Source organism: Eumetopias jubatus, unplaced genomic scaffold (assembly GCF_037043125.1).
Source record: "Eumetopias jubatus isolate StellerSeaLion01/CBP00866 unplaced genomic scaffold, mEumJub1_p1.0 scaffold_1, whole genome shotgun sequence".
Classification (NCBI taxonomy): Eukaryota; Metazoa; Chordata; class Mammalia; order Carnivora; family Otariidae; genus Eumetopias; species Eumetopias jubatus.
This window is the reverse complement of record NW_028274807.1, coordinates 65,360,747-65,381,928: the sequence shown is the minus strand read 5'-3', so window position 1 is coordinate 65,381,928 and position 21,182 is coordinate 65,360,747. Positions and strand designations below refer to the sequence as shown.

At 34.9% G+C, this 21,182-nt stretch overlaps 1 protein-coding gene across 4 annotated transcripts in view; it reads right to left on the bottom strand.

Annotated features, from left to right (window-relative positions):
• Positions 1-19,845, bottom strand: part of STXBP5L (syntaxin binding protein 5L) — a 402,589-nt gene extending 382,744 nt beyond the window's left edge. For all 4 annotated transcript variants that reach the window (XM_088028262.1, XM_088028202.1, XM_028110658.2 and 1 more), the window contains exon 1: positions 19,657-19,845. In XM_088028262.1, the coding sequence (XP_087884388.1) occupies positions 19,657-19,845 (189 nt within the window). The remainder of the gene's footprint in view (positions 1-19,656) is intronic.
• Positions 19,846-21,182: the final 1,337 nt, after the last annotated feature.

The window sequence follows — 21,182 nt, the reverse complement described above, 5'->3', positions numbered from 1 at the left end:
TAAAAGTCAGCAGGCTTGGCTGGGATAGATCCCAAAGTGTACTGTGCTGCTAAAGACAGGCAAGCAACCTGGAGACAGGCAGCATGAAAACAGCCATATGAAAAACTCCTGGAATGCACTAGGGGAAATTAGTCGCTCTTCTGGGAGTACCACCTTGAGAGAAGCAAGCACTGAGTCCTCTCCCATGAGACAAAGGAGCTGGCTGGTACCATTTCCCTCCCTGCCCCTCAGCATAAACCGACATCAGTATATAGCACAGGACCAACACTGGCTGCCTAACCTGCTTACACCAAGTCCCAACCCCCTGCTCTCTGTTGGTACTGCTTTTCTCCGGCAAGTATGCCTAAGGACCAGTGCAGTGGGCTGCTTCCCCAGAAGACCAGCAGAAACCTCTGCATGAACCATGTCCACCGACCATAGAGTTCTGAAAGGTTCAGTTCTACTGGAAGTAGCATCAGGTCTCATTTAACAGGCAGACCAGAGCAAGTTAAAATTTGCCACACACTGGCCAAGGTCCAAAAACTGCCCACCACAGGCAAGGAGGACTTCTGTGGATGATGGATCTGAGGGATAGAGCAGCCAAACACAGCAGCAGAGTGCATGTAGCACACACCAGAGATGCCCCCTGAAGCACCACACCCTAGATACTATATAACCTCTTCTTTAAAAAGCCACTATTCTCAGGAACAGGAAACATAACACACTTTTTTTTAACACACAGAAGACAGAAACCCAGACAAAATGCCAAAATGGAGGAATTCATCCCAAAAGAAAGAACAGGAAATGGTCATAGCCAAAGATCTAATCAAATCAAATATAAGTAATATGTCTGATGGGGATTTTAAAGCAACAATCATAAGGATACTTGCTGGGCTTGAGAAAAGCATGGAAGACATCAGGGAGACCCTTACCACAGAGATAAAACAGATAAAAACCAACTAGTCAGAAATGAAAAATGTAATAACAAAAAAATAAAAATAAAAAAAATAACTGAGATTCAAAATCATCTGGATGTAATGACCAGAAGGATGGAAGAAGCAGAGAAACAAATAAGCTATTTAGAAGACAGAATTATGGAAAATAGTGAACTAAACAAAAGAAAGAAAAAATTATGGATCACAAAAGTAGACTTAGAGAACTCAATGACTCCATCAAATGTAATAGTATTTTTATTATAGCAGTCCCTGAAGAAGAGAAAGAAAAGGGAGCAGAAGGTTTATTTGAGGAAATAATAGTGGAATACACCCCTAATCTGGAGAAGGAAACAGACACCCAAATCCAGGAAGCACAGAGAACTCCAATCAAAATCAACAAAAGTAGGCCCACACCAACACATATTGTAGTCAAAATTGCAAGACATATTGATAAAGGAAAAATCCTAAAAGCAGCAAGACAAAAGAAGTTCCTAACTCACAAGAGAAGACCCATAGAGCTTGCTGCAGATGTCTCCACAGCAAGCCAGAAGGGAGTGGCATGATATATTCAACAAGCTGAATGGGAAATGGGAAAACATTTTTTTAAAAGGAAAGACCAACAGTGGGAGAGCTATAAAATTATGAAATATAAAACAATCATAATTTTAATTGTGGCACTAATATAGGAAGATACAGATTAGTAGAATGAAATAAAGTGTCAAAAGCAGGTCAACTGAATAAAATAATTGAATATATGATTAAAAGGGTCATTCTACAACTGGTACTGGAAAAAGTGACACATCATTTAACAAAATTAGATCATTATCCCATACCATATGACAGTAAAATTCAAAATGGATTAAAATGCATTACTACAAAAAACATATGAAAACTAAAGCAATAAAATATTACAAACTGTTTTTGGCCCATATTCACATAAGATTAAGGAAGCCTTAAAGCCTTTTTACATAATAAAGTGCTATAACAGCTTTTTATGCATAACACAATAAAGTGTTAATACCTTTATCTATATAAAGTGTTTTATAAACAGAAAAAGCCAAATGAAAATGAAATTCTCAAAGACAACATCTAATTCACTACAGAAGAAATATAAATGAGCAATAAGTATTTTTATAAGCAAAATTCACTACTAAACAATGAAATACAAATTAAAACAATCTCAAGTTACCATCTCTTGCCAACTATATAGTTAGGTTTTTAAAATAATGGCAATTTCCAGGGTTTTTAAAGGTAAAAAGAAACAAGTAAGCTTCTTCCCCATTCCCCATCTTTACTGAGGTATATACTTGACAAATAAATGCAAAATTCTAATAAAAATACAAACTTGTATATCTTTTCAGTAGGACAATTTGATTATATGTATCAAAAATCTTAAAAAAATATATGCTTACTATTTAGCTATGTACTTGTTCTCCCAGGAATTTTTTTTTTTTATTTGAGAGAGCGAGAATGAGAGAGAGAGAGTACATGAGAGGGGGGAGGGTCAGAGGGAGAAGCAGGCTCCCTGCTCAGCAAGGAGCCTGTTGTGGGACTCGATCCCGGGACTCCAGGATCATGACCTGAGCCGAAGGCAGACGCTTAACCGACTGAGCCACCCAGGTGCCCTGTTCTCCCAGGAATTTATCATAAGAAAAAATTCTACGCAAATAAAAATGCACAAAGATATTATAGTATTTCATGAAAGTAAAAAATTAGAAATAATTGGGAATTTGTTTAAATAAGCTAGAATACACAAATATAATAGAATTCTAGGCAACCACTCAACCATATGAAAATAAACTAAGTAACCACACCAAGAAAATGTTCATAACACCTCAAGTAAGAAAAAGTTACAAAGAATGTATAGATCCCATTTTTATATAAAAACTTTACACGTAATCATAAACATAGAAAAACATCTGAAAATAAATACTGCAAAACATTAGTGGTGGTAATATCTGGGTAAAATAATAGTTTTCTTTTTTTGCTTATCTGTATTTCCTAGTTTTGCCACAAAGAATACATATTACTTGTAAAATTTTAAAAAAATAGAAGTTTAAAAGAAAAAGAATTCTAGGTACATTTAAATACTCACTAAACACTTCTTGAATTCAAAATAACTCACAGTTAACCTCAATATAACTGAAAAAGTTAAATTTATACCCTTACTAATGGGTTTCAAAATCAGATTTAAAATCTACAAATAACCCAGTAAGTTGTATATCATTAACAATTACTATTATTATGATGTTAAAACTCTTTTCTTATTATTTCAATTAATTTCAGTATAGACGTCAAAATTTTAAGTTTATTTGTTGTTTTAAAAAAATACTGAAGTTCTAGTTTCTAGTCTGGCATATAAGGAAATTAGAAGTTGTAAATCCCATCTACAAGAAAAAAGCTGGAGAAACTGAAAATAAATAATTTTTCTTAGATCTGTCAGAGAACTGAGGTCACAGAGCAAACCACTGCCCCCAAAACTGGAGAGATAAGACAGGCAGATATATGGACAGAAGCCTAATAGCAGAAACCTCTACATATGAACCAGTACCAGAGAAGGAAAATCTAAACCATTATTGACAAATTGATGGAGGTTCCCTGTGGACAAGTTTGAGAGTTAAAAAACTTCAACAGACCCAGTTTTAGTGGGGTCCCACACTTTTGAAAGTTTTACCTCCAGAAGCCCTACCAGGTTCTCACAGTGAAGACAAGAAAATTCCCTTCTGCCTCTGGCAGAAAGAAGGAAAAAGTAGCCATTTAGAAATAAGCACTGGGTATTATACGTGAACAATGAATCATGGAACACTACATCAAAAACTAATGATGTAATGTATGGTGATTAACATAACATAATAAAATAAAATTAAAAGAAATATGCCTGGAACTTCTGTTGTTTTTAACAAGTCCTGCCTTCAAGAAAAACTATTTTATCAGAACCTAATCAACTGGGGAAGGGAAATACTCAGCTCCAGTCCCCCAGCCCTCAAGATGTATAAGGGAAATATCAACTCTGACTTAAGGGGGGAAAAAAACGAAAAACTGAGAAGTAATTGTGAAAGTCAGTTCAAGGGCACAAACTCACTAAGTATAAATGAAGTGTAATTGCTAAGCTAAGAAGAGAGAAAATTCAATCATATAAAATGATCAAGGGACGCCTGGGTGGCTCAGTCAGTTAAGTGTCTGTCTTCGGCTCAGGTCATGATCCCAGCATCCTGGGATCAAGTCCTGCATCAGGCTCTTTGCTCAGCGAGGAGCCTGCTTCTCCCTCTGCCCCTCCCCCTGCTCATGCTCTCTCTCTCTCTCTGACAAATAAATAAATAAAATCATTAAAAACTAATAAATAATAAATAAATAAATAATAAAATGATCAACAAAACCTGAAAAGGCAGAGAGTATAAGAAAAAAAATGAAAGAAACAAAGAATATGTGCAACAAGTAGAAAATGGGAGATGTTAATCCAACTATACAAATAACCATATATTAAACATCAAAAGACTAAATACACCAATTAAAAGAGGGACACCTGGGTAGTTCAGTCAGTTAAGCGTCAGGGACCTGGGATCGAGCCCCATGTCAGGCTCCTTGTGGGGGAGCCTGCTTCTCCCTCTCCTTCTGCTGCTCCTTCTGCTTGTGCATTCTCTCTCTCAAGTAAATAAGTGGCATCTTAAAAAATAAATACACCAATTAAAAGATAGAGATTTCAAAGTGGATAAAAAAAAAAAAAACAAGACCGCAACTATTTGTTGTCCACAAGAAAGCCACTTTAACTGTAAGGACACAGATCAACTAAAAGTAAAGGGATGGAGAAAAATGCCAGCTAACACTAATCAAAAGAAAGTGGGAGTAGTTATATTAATTTCAGGCAAAGCAGACTTCAGAACAAGGAAAATTATCTGAGATAAAAAGGGGATTTACATAGTGATAAGGGAATTAATTCTCCAAAAAGACAAAATACCCCTTAATATGTATGCATCTAACAATAGAGCATCAAAATACATAAGGCAAAAACAGAACCACAATAATAAATATACAAATACACTATTATAGTGGGAGACTTTTATACCCCCTCTTAGTAATAGATCTAGCAGGCCAAAAATCAGTAAGGACATAGCTGAAGTGAATAATATGATTAATCAAGTAGATCTAATTGACATTTATAGAATACTTCATCCAACAGCAGAATATTCTTCTCAAGCTCATATACAAAATTCACCAAGGGGGCACCTGGGTGGCTCAGTTGGTTAATCGTCTGCCTTCGGCTCAGATCATGATCCCAGGGTCCTGGGATGGAGCCCCGCATCGGGCTTCTTGCTCTGCAGGGAGCCCGCTTCTCCCTCTCCTCCCCGCTTGTACTCTCTTAATGTCTCTCCTTCTCTCTCAAATAAATAAAAAAAAAAAATCTCAAAAAAAAAAGAAAAGAAAATTCACCAAGATAAACCACATTCTGGACACTTATTAACAAATTTAGAAGGACTGAAATCGTACAAAGTATGCTATATAACCACAATGGAATTAAACTAGAAATCAATAAGAGAAAGATAGCTGGAAAACCCCAGAATACTTGGAAATTAAACAATACACTTCTAAATAGTGCCTGGGTCAAAGAAGAAATCTTAAAAGAAATTTTTAAAATATTGAAAAAATTTTTAAATGCTTCAAGAGAATTTGGTATCAAAAATTATTCTCCATTTGGGAATAGAGGCAGAATATGATTTGGCAAAAACAACTGAGACAGCAAAAACAAAGAATGAACAAAGAAAGATGAAAACCTAGGGAAAAAAAGTAAATCATGAAGAAAAAGAACAGCAGCACATTAGAACTAACCTGGGCAGGGAGAATAAAAGGGATAGAAAAAAAAAAAAAGCCTCAAATTTTTTTTGTAGTGTGAAGTTACAAGAAGAAAGCAGTTTGGTGGTTTCAGAAAACTACTACCATTCCTTTAAAAGTAATCCTTTAAGGGGATTAAGAAAACCTTGGCTAATGGATTTGGTATTAAACTAGCTTTGCTATTGGTGCCCCAAAGATCTTTAATCCTGGTTCCTCAAGATCAACCTGAGCAATTGGATTCTTATCCAGAATCACAGTTCCTCCTGCATCATTCTTGCCTCTACTCTTCCAGGTTCTGTAGCTTTCATTTTGAATCTTAATCTCTGCCTATAATTGATCACAATACACCAGACAAATACAATCTTTAGATAACCTGTCATTTGTGATTATGCCCTATGCACTTCCTTGCCTGAATCTCCACCAGACTCAGTAAATTAAGTTTCTGAGTATGATACATTCAACAGCCTGACCATCCTTCTATAAAATACAATGTTCTCCTCAAAATATACATTTGCTAAAGATATTAGCAAATGATATTATTTTACCTCACATAATTTTCTTTTATCAAATAATCTATTTGCCAGTATAAGTGACTAAAAAGGAAAGTTTAGAAAAATGGAAGTAAGGCCACTCTAGCATTGTAAAATATTTATGTTTTGCTCCAAGCTTTTTAATCCTATAGCTCTCCTCAGAATGAAATATATGGACAGTATGAAAATGTTAAAATAAATTATTTTTATGGTAAATGTATAATCCTGCTTTGTATGAAGGCAGAAATTAGATTAGTTATCAGGTAATAAAAAAGCATGATTTGAAGATTATTCTTTGAAGATTACACTGAACAGATAAAGATTAAATACTTTTCAAAACTTTCAAGGAGAAATTGGTAATAAAAGAGAAATGGGGACTTAACGAGCTATTCTGGTATATTAATAGTATTATTATTGTTTCTCCCTCTCTCTCTTCCCCCCACCCACTCGTGCTCTCTCTCTCTCTCGCTTAAAAAATAAATAAATATCTTCCAGATTCTTTCATTTTAGAATTAAAGACCTTTTAGCCAAGAGAATATAAATAGAAATTAAGATAAATGAAGGACAAAGAGAAAGATAGCAAATACACTATAAAATGATTTAAAAAATAGAAATACAAGGTAAAAAGGAGGGAAGTGGTAAGGGAGCAAAGAACCTAAACCATTTAAAAAAGAATAAAAGGAAGTTTCACAAAAGTTACAAAAAACTGAACTAAGTACAATTGTTGCAAATCATTAATTGCATAAAAATATAAATGGTTAATTTAGTGTGTGCTGGTCTCACAAATTAAAAAAAAATAATGGTCCCATTACAAAATGCTTAGTAATGCTTAGCTTATATACAAAATAGGCCTTCGATAAATAAGTACATAGTAAGTAATATACATATACATAGTAAGTAAATGAATTCATTTAATACCTATGCTGAGTAATTGTCAAAACACAAGAGTATTGGATATTACCTCAAATAGTAAAGAAATTTTGTTTAGCATAGAACTGGAAAAAGCAAAGAAAGATCCAATAATAACTACCTAAGGATGAAAGAGAAACAGAGTAAGGAACCTTCTGAATTATACAAGTAATCAATAAAAATAATGTACAGATTATTTATAAATGGAACTCTCAATAAATCAAAGTATGTTCCTAAATATTCTGATCCTCTCCTTAATGCCCTCCAATCCAGTTCTTCAAGTACAGTTAGCCTATTAACCTGAGTCTTGATATCCTATAACTTAGAAGAACTCTGAAAGAAAACAGAGTTGACTAATCCACTTTCAGCTTCTTTTTTTAAAGATTTTTTTATTTTTTATTTATTTATTTTAGAGAGAGAAAGAGCTCGAGCAAAGGGAAGGGCAGAGGGAAAGGGAGAGAAAGAGTCTCAAGCACAGTCACCACTGAGTGCCAAACCCCACGCGGGCCTTATTCTCAGAACGTGGAGATTGTGACCTGAGCCAAAACCAAGAGTGGGATTCTTAACCAACTGAGCCACCCAGGTTCCCTCAGCTTCTTGCTATATAATCCTAAGTACTATAGAGTGAGTCCTTGTCAAATAAATGTTTTATTTTTTCAACTGTTTTTTTAAATATTCACTTAAAAGAAGAGATATGTGAAACTGGATCCATCCTAACCCCTCCAATAACTTATTTCATAAATAAATATTAAAACCATTGAATGCAACCTAAAGAATCAACTCCAGTCTAATTTTCACATATTCTATGTCTTTTATGTGTCTCATATTTTCCTCTTTTCCAATGACCTAAGGGAAATCTACCCCCACAGTAGCATCACGAAGTAGGAGTAGCTTAGGCTGACTTAAAAATATTCTTTTCCAATTTCTTAAAAGATGTGACCATCTCTAGAAAACAAATTTTAAAAGTCTAAAGTCTGTTTTTCATCCTGTAGTATGCTGAAAAACCCACCCACTTCCTCACATATAATCTAACAGTTCAGAAAGAAACAGGCAAAGCATTTTGTTTTCAACAACACACACAAAAGCACAGGATACCTGATCTTCAAAACAAAACTCTGTGACTTTACACAAATTGAATTAAAGGTAACTTCAAGCCAGATGAAAATGCAGTGTGAACCTTGTTTGGTTCCCAATCGAAACAAAGCAATTACAAAAAGATACTATGGAATAATTGAGGAAATTTAAACATTGCCTACATATTAGAGTATAAAAAGAAATTCCGTTAATGTTTTTAGAGATGATAATGGTATTAGAGATTTTTTAAGAGGAAAAGGAGGAAAGTTTATATTTTTGAAAAGGAGAAGGGGGGACGTTCTTATCTGATCTCAGAAGTTTTTACAGATGAAATGGTATAATGTCTGAGACTTACATTAAAACGATAAAATGGGATATCAAGATTTGGAAGGTGGTAATTATTGAAACTAGGAGTTTATTAGAGTATACTCTCTGTTCATTTTCCAGAAAGTAACTAAAAATAAAACAAAACAACAACAGACAGGTGAAGGTAATGAACATGTTTGTGAAAGGCAGAATAATGGCCCCCTAAAGAATCTGTGAATATGTTAGGTTTTATGGCAAAAGGGAATCAAGATTGCAGATGAAATGAAGATTACTAATCAGTAGAACTTGAAATGGGGAAATTAACCTGGATTATCCTAGTGGGCCCAGTGTGATCATAAATCTTTAAATATGGAAGAGAGAAGCAGGAAAGTTAGTCACGGTGATGCAATGTGAGAAAAATTCAACTGGCCAATGCTGGGAAGAAGATAGAAGGAATTGTAAGCAGCCTCTAAAAGACAGAAAAGGAGAAAACACTCTCCTAGAACCCTACCAACACTTTGATTTTAGCCCAATGACACCCATTTCAGACTTCTGACCTCCAGAACTATATTGTGTTAAGTCACTAAGTTTTTGGTAATTTGTTGTAGCATAAATAGGAAACTAATACAATCTTCTAGTAGAATTACATGTTTTTATTTACCTGAGAGGAAATTAAAGCACAGTGTGCTAAGAATTCAAATGAAATATAAATCAAATAAAGAAAATATTTACTCATCAAGCAAAGAAAAAATTTCCAAATCAAATACGCTTACCACTTTACAGGGAAAATCCTTCCTCTTTCCCCACTCTACCTTTCCCTTTCTGGTGGCCTCAACTTCTTTTCTATGGCTCAACTGCATTTTCCCCACTACAATATACCAAAATGATATTAAAATCTACTATCACTGCTACTTTCCTAACACTCTCTCCTTACACATCTACTCTGTTTTTTTATGTACCTTTTTTCACCCCAGATTTTAAGTAATCTCTACACCCAACCTGGGGTTCGAACTTACAACCCCAAGATCAAGAGTCCCAAGCTCTACTAGCTGAGCTAGCCAGGCATCCCTTTATACATCTACTCTTTTTTTTTTAAGATTTAATTTATTTATTTGAAAGAGAGAGAGAGAGAGGGCTTGAGCAGGGGGAGGGTGCAGAGGGAGAGGGAGAAGCAGACTTCTTGCTGATCAGGGAGCCGGACAAGGGGCTCCATCCCAGGACCCTGAGATCATGACCTGAGCCAAAGGCAGATGTTTAACCAGGCAGACGCTTAACTGACTGAGCCACCTAGGCACCCCAATACATCTATTCTTAAAAGTACTAATTCTATCAATTCTGTTCTCTATTATAGTGTGACCTTAATTTTATCCATCATCTTAGTGAAAATATTTTTACCCTAATCAATTTCCTCCTGGTCTAAATGGGGCTCTCTCAGTTCTGATTTGTTTGTTTTTAATTTGTTTGCTTCGTTTTCACTATCCTTGACCTCTCTGTGATGCTCAGACATTCTTGAATTTCTTTCTTAATATTCTTCCTAAAGAAAGCATCAGAGTATCTAACTCTACTTTTGAGTTTTCCTCTTATCATTCTGCTTACTTCTATTTCTCCTTTGTTAGGTTTACATTTCTCATCTACTCAGATGTTTACAAACTATAAGCATTTCCCTCAGATTCACTCTAACTTCCCAAGTGATTGTACTATAATGATATTTCAACATTTTGGTTTGCAGATTTGTAGAAAGGTGTTTAGTCAATTTATAATGAATAACTTAAACTGAACATCAAGCAATCCAATTAATTTTCTTGACAGTCTAACTAACTTTATTATGTATATTTAGGTAAAGTACTAGTTTTTAATGTCACTGAAATTTGCAGATGATTAGCAAAGCAGAAAAAATTTTAAAAACTAGGTTTTCTCTAGCTACCAATCCTTACCTTTTGAATCCAGGCATCAAATACACATCTAAAACCATTATTACAAAATGGTCAATTTTATTTATAATGAAATGTACATATCCTACTATGAAGACACAAAGATGTTTTTATGCTATTTTCAATCCAAGAGATGTTTACTAGATATATATAATCCAATTATAAGACACTTACCTAGTTAAAAAATAAATATATTCATTTTTAAATTCATATTATGTATCATTATATTCAAAATAATTCCATGTACCATCAATAACAACTGGTAATTTTAGGCCTGCAATGAAACTAAAATCATACTCTCCTTTCTAATATCTTACATAAGTCCAGAAAATATTTAAGTGATTTTGTTGATAAATCAACCAAAAAGTATCATTTCACTCTTACTATAGTCAGTTGGCTGAGAATGGTTTATGTCCTAATCATTTTTAATACTGTAAATATCTTTTGAACAATAAACTTGTTAAAATATCTCCTTGTATTCCTTCAATGATTATGAATGTTCCATTTAACCAAGCCTCTACACAGGTATTACCATGGGCCTATTATGCACTTTCTGGAGGTCTTATACTCTATTCTTTATATCTACTTTCTCTAAATCCTTTAAATCTGCTTTCTATTTTTGGCTTTCTAAAATTTAATCACTGATTTTCTAATAGTCCTTATCAATAAATGTTACCATTATTTAGAAAGGAATGATTCCCTAGTGTATTATAAATAAACATTAAGGGATTAGCTTTTCAAATATTAAAAAGATGCTTTAAATTTTTTTAATTAAAAAACAGCACTGCAGCTATAACCAAAATCTTTTATAAAGATCATTATTTTGACAATTAAGTAGGAACAAAAAACTCAGTTTTGTCTAATATGACTAAAACTCAATTTAAAGCTTAAAACAGGGCTTCTACTTGAAAACTTCAATGAATACAAAGTTATTGCTATTAAACTAATATGTAAATAGTATATAGAAAAATGAGATGGGAAAGCAATACAATCATTCTATCATTAAAAGTAAACTATGTAACTTAACCCTATGATATTTTGCAGGCACATCTTCAACTGAAGGCAGAAGGAGGTCTACCGAAATGCACTAAAATTCAAGAAAATACGAATCTGGTTTAATCACAAATAATAATCCTACAGGTAAACAAACTTGGAAATTATGTTAAGTTTTTAAGTTATTTCTATATTGAGACATACACAAAGTATGATAACACTATTTTTCATATATATATATTTTTTAGTTGAAGTATAATTAACATAGTGTTATATTAGTTTCAGGTGTACAATATGATTCAATAGTTCCATACATTACTCAGTGCTCATTGCAGTAAATGTATTCTTAAGCCCCTCTATTTTACCCATCCCTCCACAGCCTCCCCTCTGGCAACTACCAGTTTGTTCTGAGTATTTTAGAGTCCATTTTCCTTTTGTCTTTTTCCTAGTTTGTTTCTTAAACTCCATACATGAGAAAAATCATATAGTATTTGTCCTTCTCTGTCTGACTTACTTCACTTAGCATAAATACCCTCTAGGTCCACCCATGTTGTTGCAAATGGCAAAATCTCATTATTTTTTATGGCTGAGTAATATTCCATTATATATATATACCACATCTTTATTCATTCATCTATTGATGGCCGCTTGGGCTATTTCGTTATTATAAATAATGCTGCAATAAACACAGTGGTGCATAAATCTTTTTGAATTAGTGTTTTGTTTTCTTCACATAAATATCCAGTAGTGAAATCACTATATGTATGGCATTTCTGTTTTTAATTTTTTGAGGAACCTCCACACTATTTCCCACAGTGGCTACACCAATTTACATTCCCACCAACTCAGCACAAAAGGGTTCCTTTTTCTCCACATCCTCACCAAACACTTGTTATTTCTTATCTTTTATATTCTAGCCATTTTGACAAGTGTAAGGTGGTATCTCATTGTGGTTTTGATTTGCATTTCCGGGCTGACTAGAGATACTGAATATCTTTTCATGTGTCTGTTGGCCATCTATATGTCTGTTTTGGAAAAATGTCATTTGGGCCCTCTGCCCATTTTTTAATCAATTTATTTGTTTTTTTGGTGTTGAGTTGTATAAATTCTTTTTATGTTTTAGGAATTAACCCTTATCAGATTATATGATTTGTAAATATCTGCTCCCATTCAGTAGGTTGCCTTGTGATTTTGCTGATGGTTTCCTCCACTGTGCAAAAGCTTTTTATTTTGGTGTAGTTCTTATAGTCTAGTCTGCTTTTGTTTCCTTTGCCTTTGTGTGTAGTATAGGAAAGTGGTCCAGTCTCATTCTTTTGCATGTAGCTGCCCAGTTTTCCCAGCACCATTTCTTGAAGAGACTGTCTTTCTTTATTGTATGTTCTTGCCTACTCTGTCACAGATTAATTGACCATGTAAGTATGGGTTTATTTCTGAGTTTTCTATTCTGTTTCATTGATTCATGTGTCTATTTTTGTGTCAGTATCATACTGTTTTGATTACTGGAGTTTTGTAGCATATCTTGAAATTGGAATTTTGATACCTTTCAGTTTTTTCTTTCTCAAGTAGGTTTTGCTATTCAGAGTCTTTTGTGATTCCATGTAAGTTTTAGTATTATTTGTTCTAGTTCTGTGGAAAATGCCATTGGTGTTTTGATTGGGATTGCTAATCTAATGATCTGTAGATTGTTCTGGGTGGTATGGACATTTTAACAATATTGGTTCTTCCAATCCATGAGCCTGGAATATCTTTCTACTTACTTGTGTCATCTTCAATTTCTTTCATCAGTGTTTTATAGTTTTTGGAGTACAGGTCTTTCACTTCCTTACTTAAGTTTATTCCTAGGTATTTTATTCTTTTTGTGTAATTGTAAATTGGATTGTTTTCTTAATTTCTCTTTCTGCTACTCCATTATTGGTGTATAGATACACAATAGATTTCTGTATACTAATTTTGTACCCTGCAACTTTACTGAATTCACTTATCAATTCCAGTAGTTTTTTGGAGTCTTTCAAGTATTCTATATATAGTATGACATCATCTGCAAATAGTGACAGTTTTACTTCTTCCTTACCGATTTGGATGCCTTTTCTTTTTTCTCATCTGACTGTGGCAGCTAGAATTTCTAGTACCATGTTGAATAAAAGTGGTATAAGCACAGACATCTTTCTCTTGTTCCTGATCTTAGAGGAAAAGCTCTGTTTTTCAACATTGAATATGGGCACTATTTGCTTTTAAGATAAGAACTGCCATGCTAAATGAAACCCATAATCCAATTCATTGACAATATACTAGCACTAAAGAACTTTTTGTAAGAAAATGTGTCTGTTCTCTACAGTAACTTTAAAAATTTATAAACATACTTCCTACAAGTCTATAATCCTTTACATGAGACAGTCCCTGCACTCTTTTCCTCTTAGGATAAACAAAGAGAGAGCCTAGAGTAACTGAATAATCTGTTTTTTGTTTCTGATTCTTTAAAAAAAATTAATTTTAATTCATTTGGTACTTAAATTTGTTAACATTTCAACCCTAACAAGGTCGCTTAAGTCTTCTGGTTTGCCTCCATTTCTATTCTTAAAAGATGCCCACCCTCAACTGTCCATTTTGGTGACAGAAGCATGAAATCACTGTCAGATGCTTTATCCATAATAAGTTATCCTGCAGTGTCAACTGTACTACCTTTTGTTCTACCAGTCACAGTATAGAATGAGACAAGTCCACACATCTCACAGAATGTTTAAATGAATGAAAATTGCAGATATGTACAACTGTGATCATGGTCTTATGCCAAACTCAGTTACAAAACCTCCTAAATAAAATGATGTGAAATTAGAAGAATGTGGAGACAATGGAAAACCTAAAGAAGAGATAATAGTCTGGGATACCTAGGCATTTGACCTCGTTCAGCTTTCTGGGGTCCTGGAAAGCCTAATTCTCCACAGTTCACATCTATGTTTCTTTCTTTCCTTTTCTTTCTTTTTTTTTTTTTTGAGATTTATTTATTTATTTTACAGAGAGAGAGAGAGAGAGAGCGTGAGCAGGGGAAGGGGCAAAGGGAGAGAGAGAATCCTCAAGCTTTTTTTTTTTTAATAAGTAAGAAATATAAAACAGAAAAAATACTGGATTTAATAATGGAAGAACAGAGCATTAAACTTAGCTATGCCTCCTACCAACTTGGAGACCTAAGGATACCACTTAAATTCTCTGGCCTCAGATGTCTTATTAGTAAAATAAAAATATTTACACTTTCTTTGCCTTCTTTACAGGACTGTTATGAAGGTCAAATGGGAGATCTTACAGATGAAGATCTCTACCTTTAAATTAACCACCTCGCTAGATTAACAAAAACTTCCCATTCTCTTTGTAAAACATAGATTGATATTAATGATTCCCTGAATACTTGATACTAGTAAACTCTAACTAGAATACTTATACTCTCCTACTCTGGCCTAATTGGGTGTAGGTCAGTTAACTATAGGGATGAATATATATCTATTTATCTAGATTTTATATATGTATATATACACACAACATGCATATATCTTGTGTATAGATAAGTATAAATATATACCTACATCTATACGTTTTATATATATGTGTGTATATATCTATACTTTATATATATATATATATATATATATATATATAGTTGAAACTTGAACATGGATATGAACTGCAATGAGTCCACTGATGCTTGGAATTTTTTTCAATAAATATAGTATAGTACTATAAATGTATTTCTTCTTATAATTTTCTTAATAACATGTTCTTTTCTCTAGCTTACTTTATTGTAAGAATACAGTATATAATATACATAAAATATGAACTATGTGTTAATCCGCTGTTTATGTTATCAGTAAGACTTCCAGTCAACAGTAGATTATTTATAGTTAAGTTTTGGAGGAGTCAAAGTTTTCAGGAAGTTAAGCTTTTGGAGAGTCGAATATATAGAGATATTTGATCATGTGGGGGTTTGTACCCCTAACCCCACCTTGTTCAAGGGTCAACTATATATTCATCATATGTATAAACTAAGTGTCACCTGCTTCAAAAGCATATAAGTTCTTATTCTACTTTAAATAAATTAAAACCATAACGAATTTGGGATGGTTTGTGGAAGAAAAGTACACACAGAACTCCAGTTACAGAACCAATGCTCAAAAAAAAAAATCTTGTTCATTTAACAAGTGATTTGTAAGTTGATGTATATTTACATATTTTTATTTAAAATAAAATGTTTAAGACCTATATATTTATTAATAACTTTCTGCTTTAATTTCATTTCAATTAATTAACCAACCATGTATATATTGTTTCATTGATGACAATATAACAATAGTGACAGAAAAATAAATTTTCTAATCACAATAAGGTGCTAACTTAACTCTATAGGAACATGCCAGGTGCTATAGGAAAACAGAAGAAGGGGAAAAAACTAACTCTGCTTTGGGCAGGAAAAGAGGAAGGCAGTGGGCAGAGTTGGTTTCATGGAAGTAGTATTTTACTATGAGATAAAAAGTAACTGGGGAGGAGGCACCTGGGTAGCATAGTCAGTTAAGCATCCAACTCTTGATTTCAGCTCAGCTCATGGTCTCAGGGTCCTGGGATCGAGTCCCTCCTTGGGCTCCATTCAGCAGGGAATCTGCTTGAGGTTTCTCTCCCTCTCCCTCTCCCTCCCCAGTCCCTGCCCCCTTTGCCCTATCTCTCTCTCAAATAACTAAATAAATCTTAAAAAAAAAAAAAAAGTAACTGGGAATTCTCCAATTTTACTAAAGCTGGAAAGGATATTGTGATTAGAAGCAATATATTGAGGAAAGGCATTGAGATATGAAAATACAGTGCTTTCAGGTAATGCAATATGCTTAGGAAATCACAGAAATGAGGATGGAAAGGTAAACAGGAATCCCATCTAAAGGGAACTATATATAGATCAAGTTAAGCAGTTTGACATTTATTGTATAGAGCAGTAGTTTCAAATTGCGTTTCATAGAATTCAAGTTCAGAAAAGGCACTTCTTGTATTTCACAAATATCTGAACAAATGGGCATTCAAATGTATACATACTGAACTGAGATTGCAGTAAACCAATGTATTAACTTTTTTGCTAACCTTGAACCAAAGTTTCTTCTACCATTTCTGTGTTTTTGAACTTCTTATACATTTGTCACCGATTATAAAGGTTGTAGCTTTATACTTTTACTTTTTTAAGGCCAGAAAAAGTCCTACTACCTGCCAGGGATAATATTATACAACAAAAACCAAATAAAAAAAAAAAACAAGTTTTTTGTAATAGCTGTATAACTTATTATAATTTATTTTTTAAATGTATGCCAATAAAGTACATTTGTTTTAATAGATGTTATTTACAGGGTTTCACATTAGACTTTTGTTTATAGAGCATCAGTGCTCTAGGGAAACCAACATAGAATTTTTAGCAGGGAAATGACATAATGAACATTATAGTTCAGAAATAACCATTATTATAACATAACAAAATCAACTGAAATAGGGTAAAACAAGAGGTAAGAAGATAAGGTAGGAAGTGATTCAAGTGACTAATCAAGAAAATACGAGGGTGCCTGGGTGGCTCAGGTGGTTAAGTGACTGCCTTCGGCTCAGGTCATGATCCTGGAGTTCCAGGATCGAGTCCCGCATCGGGCTCCCTGCTCAGCAGGGAGTCTGCTTCTCCCTCTGACCCTCCCTCCTCTCATGTGCTCTGTCTCTCTCATTCTCTCTCTCAAATAAATAAATAAATAAAATCTTTAAAAAAAAAAGAAAATACGATAGAATGAACAGGTACTAGAGATGGCAAAAAGGGAATAAATTTCAGAAATACTAAGGAAATGGAATAGATAGGATTTGATGGCCGATCAGAAAATAAAGAGGAGGATGGTTTTCAAAAGAGAAGATTACAGATTTGTACTTTAATTTTGGCCATGTGGAAAAGGTACAAGTACCCAAAAGGTGCCAACTGCTTAGTACTCAGAATAGAATGTTCTTTGCACATTTAATCAGTGAGTCCAAATGAAGTCCCCATTTTAGTAACAGTTCTAATTTTGAAACATCCTTAATCCATTTTTATATATTTTATTATAGTCCAGGTAACCTAAAGTACAATCATAAAATTACTTTTTAAAATTAACTATATTGCTATCCAAAGATGCCATAATACTTTCCGCATTTAGTAACAGTTCAATACTATTAGTGTTCCACTTATATAGCTATCTATCCTTCTAATTTCTTTGAAAGTATAATCTTGTTACCTATATTATTATAGCCCACTGCTTGTAGTCATTCCACCAAGAGCAAGGTGATTTTTAAAACTTTAAGAATATAAAAATAAACAATTTATTGCCTTTTCCAATTTATACATCGCCTTCACCTAATTGTCTTGTTTGATCTTCCCAACAACTTTAAGTCAGAAGAGCAGAAATACTTATTACCATACTACAGATGGGAAAATCAAGGTTCAAGGCAGATAAAAGGCTTGCCCGAGATACGTGGCTGGCAAGTGACAGAACTTTAAATAAAATACAATCTGATTCCTAGGCCAGTGTTCTTCCTACCATGCCATATGTTTTTGAATTAATACATATTTAACTTCTGGCACTTTTCATGTCTATTTCCTGTCTGAATAAATGGGAAGATAACTATATATCCCATTTTCCTCTCTTGCATTCACCCATTTCCCCTGAAATTTTTAAATTAAAACCTTCTCTACCAGGTTCAAAACCTCAACAGTCCAATGCCACTCTGTTTCAGAGGTCTTTTTTATATCAATTTTATCTTGACAAAAACTCTCCTGCCTCACATTTATCAACTGAGAATTTGGAAATTTTTTCAGAATCTTGGAATGGAAACAGTAATACGTCAAAGATTAGATAATCAGGGCATTATTCCCCTGACTAGCAGTTCAAATTTGACCCCTAAGATTCTTTTACATATTTGTCTCATGACCAATATTAAGCCCCTAATCTGACAAAATATCTATTATTTCAGATTGAGAATGAAATTATATACAACTTTGTATACAAAATTTTGTGCATACAAACCTCACAGGGGTAGAATTATATCTTTTAATCTGACCTAATTCTAAATAAACTCACTTTTGCGTAAACAGATTTAATGTTTTATAATGACCTTACTGGGAATGGAGACTAAGACAATAATTGAAACTTATCTCATTATATAGAAGTTATTTACTACAAAAATAATTTTAATAATTTCAAAACAATTCTTTTGAAGTACCAAAAAATTTAATAATTTCTGTGATTTCAGAAATTTATGATTTGTTCTTATGTATTCAAATATTTTAAAACTGTATTCAATCTGTATCATATGAATGACTTGGTAGCTTTTTAAATTGTACATGGTAGGTCAAAAACACATTCCTAGGCTACCCCCCCAAAAAAGAAACAATAAAAATTATAAACTATGTCAGAAAAATATAACAATATCTATATATTAACAAAACATTTGTTTTGTAAATTCTCACCTCTCCCCATCAGAAACTCTTTCTTTTGCTTATTCATTAGAAGTTGAACATTAAAGCATAATTACCTGAAATGTTTCCTCACTAAACCAGAAAACAGGCTATTTTTTAAGTTCTTATGAGAATTAAATCCATGGCATTTTTTATTAAGAATCTGGGGGTGTTTTTCTACAGAATTTTAAACAATGAATGTAAAACAATACCATTAGATCTTTTAAAATGGATGTATTCCTTTAGCTATTATCTATTTACTTGTAGCAACATCTTAATAGGTTTAATCATTTTATACTGCACAGTGACATAAAATAATAGTTTCACTGAATGTCAACAAGGAATTAACCAGAATGATTTTTTCCTTCAGTTTCCTACTTATACATAAATATTACATTAAAAATTTTGTCCACAATTTGGACCTTAACATTGTCTTGCAAATCCTACCTTCTATGTTTGCTTATTTCCATTTTAAACTACCATAGCTTCTTAAATTGATGTTGAAATCAATGCCTAGAATATCTTTATTAATTCAAACATCTATCTATAGAGTTCTCTGCCCAGGACTGTCTAATGCTGGCATCTCAACAATTTCCAGTCCCTAGTGTGGGTGTTGCTGTTGTTAATTCTTCTTTCCTCACAACAGTAAAATAAAGAAATAATAGGCTTTAAGCCAATTCAGAACTTACCTTGCAAATCTGGAAATACTCTGAAGTCAGGGTTTCCTGAATCTCCTCTTTGAGAACCCCTGCAGTCCCTCCTGGATGTATGGAACCACTTGCAGCCCCACCACCACTGTTACTGCCACTGCTGCTACCACTGCCAGGGGAGGAGGCAGTTAAGCCATCCAAAACTTTTCGGAAATTAAACTTCTTCATTTTAAAAAAACTGTTGAGAAATTCAAAGGAAAGGGTGACTTAACACATGAGCTTATACCTGGGTAAAAGTGTTTAGCTCTTTACTAGTCAAGGTAGTAACCAGTCCTCATTTTACGAGCATCGGCTATAAATGACAAAAAAAAGAGAGAGAAAGTCATACTTCATTTTGTCAAATTTTAGTCCAAAAAAAGAACATCCTTTAAAAAGAAATAATAAAATATAACTCTAAAAGCAACAGTATTTCCTCCTCATACATCAAATTTTCAAGGGCTTTATCCCCAGCTGTAGCTACGCTTTATCAGCACTGGGGTAAAAATAAAAGGCAGTGTCATCATCGTCATTAGCATTATATCATCATTATTATTATTATACAATCAGGCCGGAGTCCAACAGACCAAGACTCTCTCTCTTAAGGGCGGGCTTTCCTTCTAAAGGTTCAGCTCAGAATATTTTCAGAAAAACGATGTTGGGGTTGTGCGGTGGGAGAGCCGGTATTAACTCTACTACCACCATCTGGGCTCTCCCCCCATCATCTTCAACGCTCCCTTTTTTTTTTTCAGTAGGTAATGAGGGGTAGGCCTTTTTCCATTCCCCACCCCCAACAGCCAGACCCCAAAACATCTGCGGGTGACCCAACAGCAACAGCCGACGGGAGGGGCGAGCGGCGGCGCCGGCTGCCTCCGCTTCTCCCTCCGCCCCCCCTTCCCTCCCAGCGTCTCCAGCCCTCCTCCCTCTTCTCCCACCCTCCACCCACCACCTCACCCCCAACCCCGCTCTGCCCGCAGCCGCCGCCGCACTCGCCCGCCCGTCCGCTCTCCCCGCAGCACCGCGGCGGCTCTTGGGGGACGTGAGGAAGTGGCGGCGACAGCTGCAGCCCGAGTCCCGCCTCAGCTTGCTGGGCGCGCGGAGCCGCCGCTCCCGCGGTGCCTCCCCGGGCCGAGCGCCTAGGCACCTAGCACACACAAACACCCTCACACAGACATTAGCGCGCCCAGCCGGAGCACACGCAACCCTCACACAGAAATTGGCACGCGGGCGCTCACGCTCATGAACACACACACAGGTGTGAGGGAGCCGCGGCTAGACGGCGGCGGCGGCGTCCCAGAGGGATGACTATCTGACTCCCGACCTAGGCACCTTCCTCGGCCACCACTAGCTGCCAGCCAGCCCGAGAAGCTGAAGGTGCGGAGGGAGGCTGGCTCGCAGGCGTCACTCCCGCCCGACTGCCGCCGCTTCTCCCGTCCCTCTGGTCGTGGCACCCGGCGCTCTCCGAGGTCCTAACCAGGCAGGCAGGCTCGAAGGAAGGCTCCGCCCTCCCGCCGTGGGATGCAAGCCCC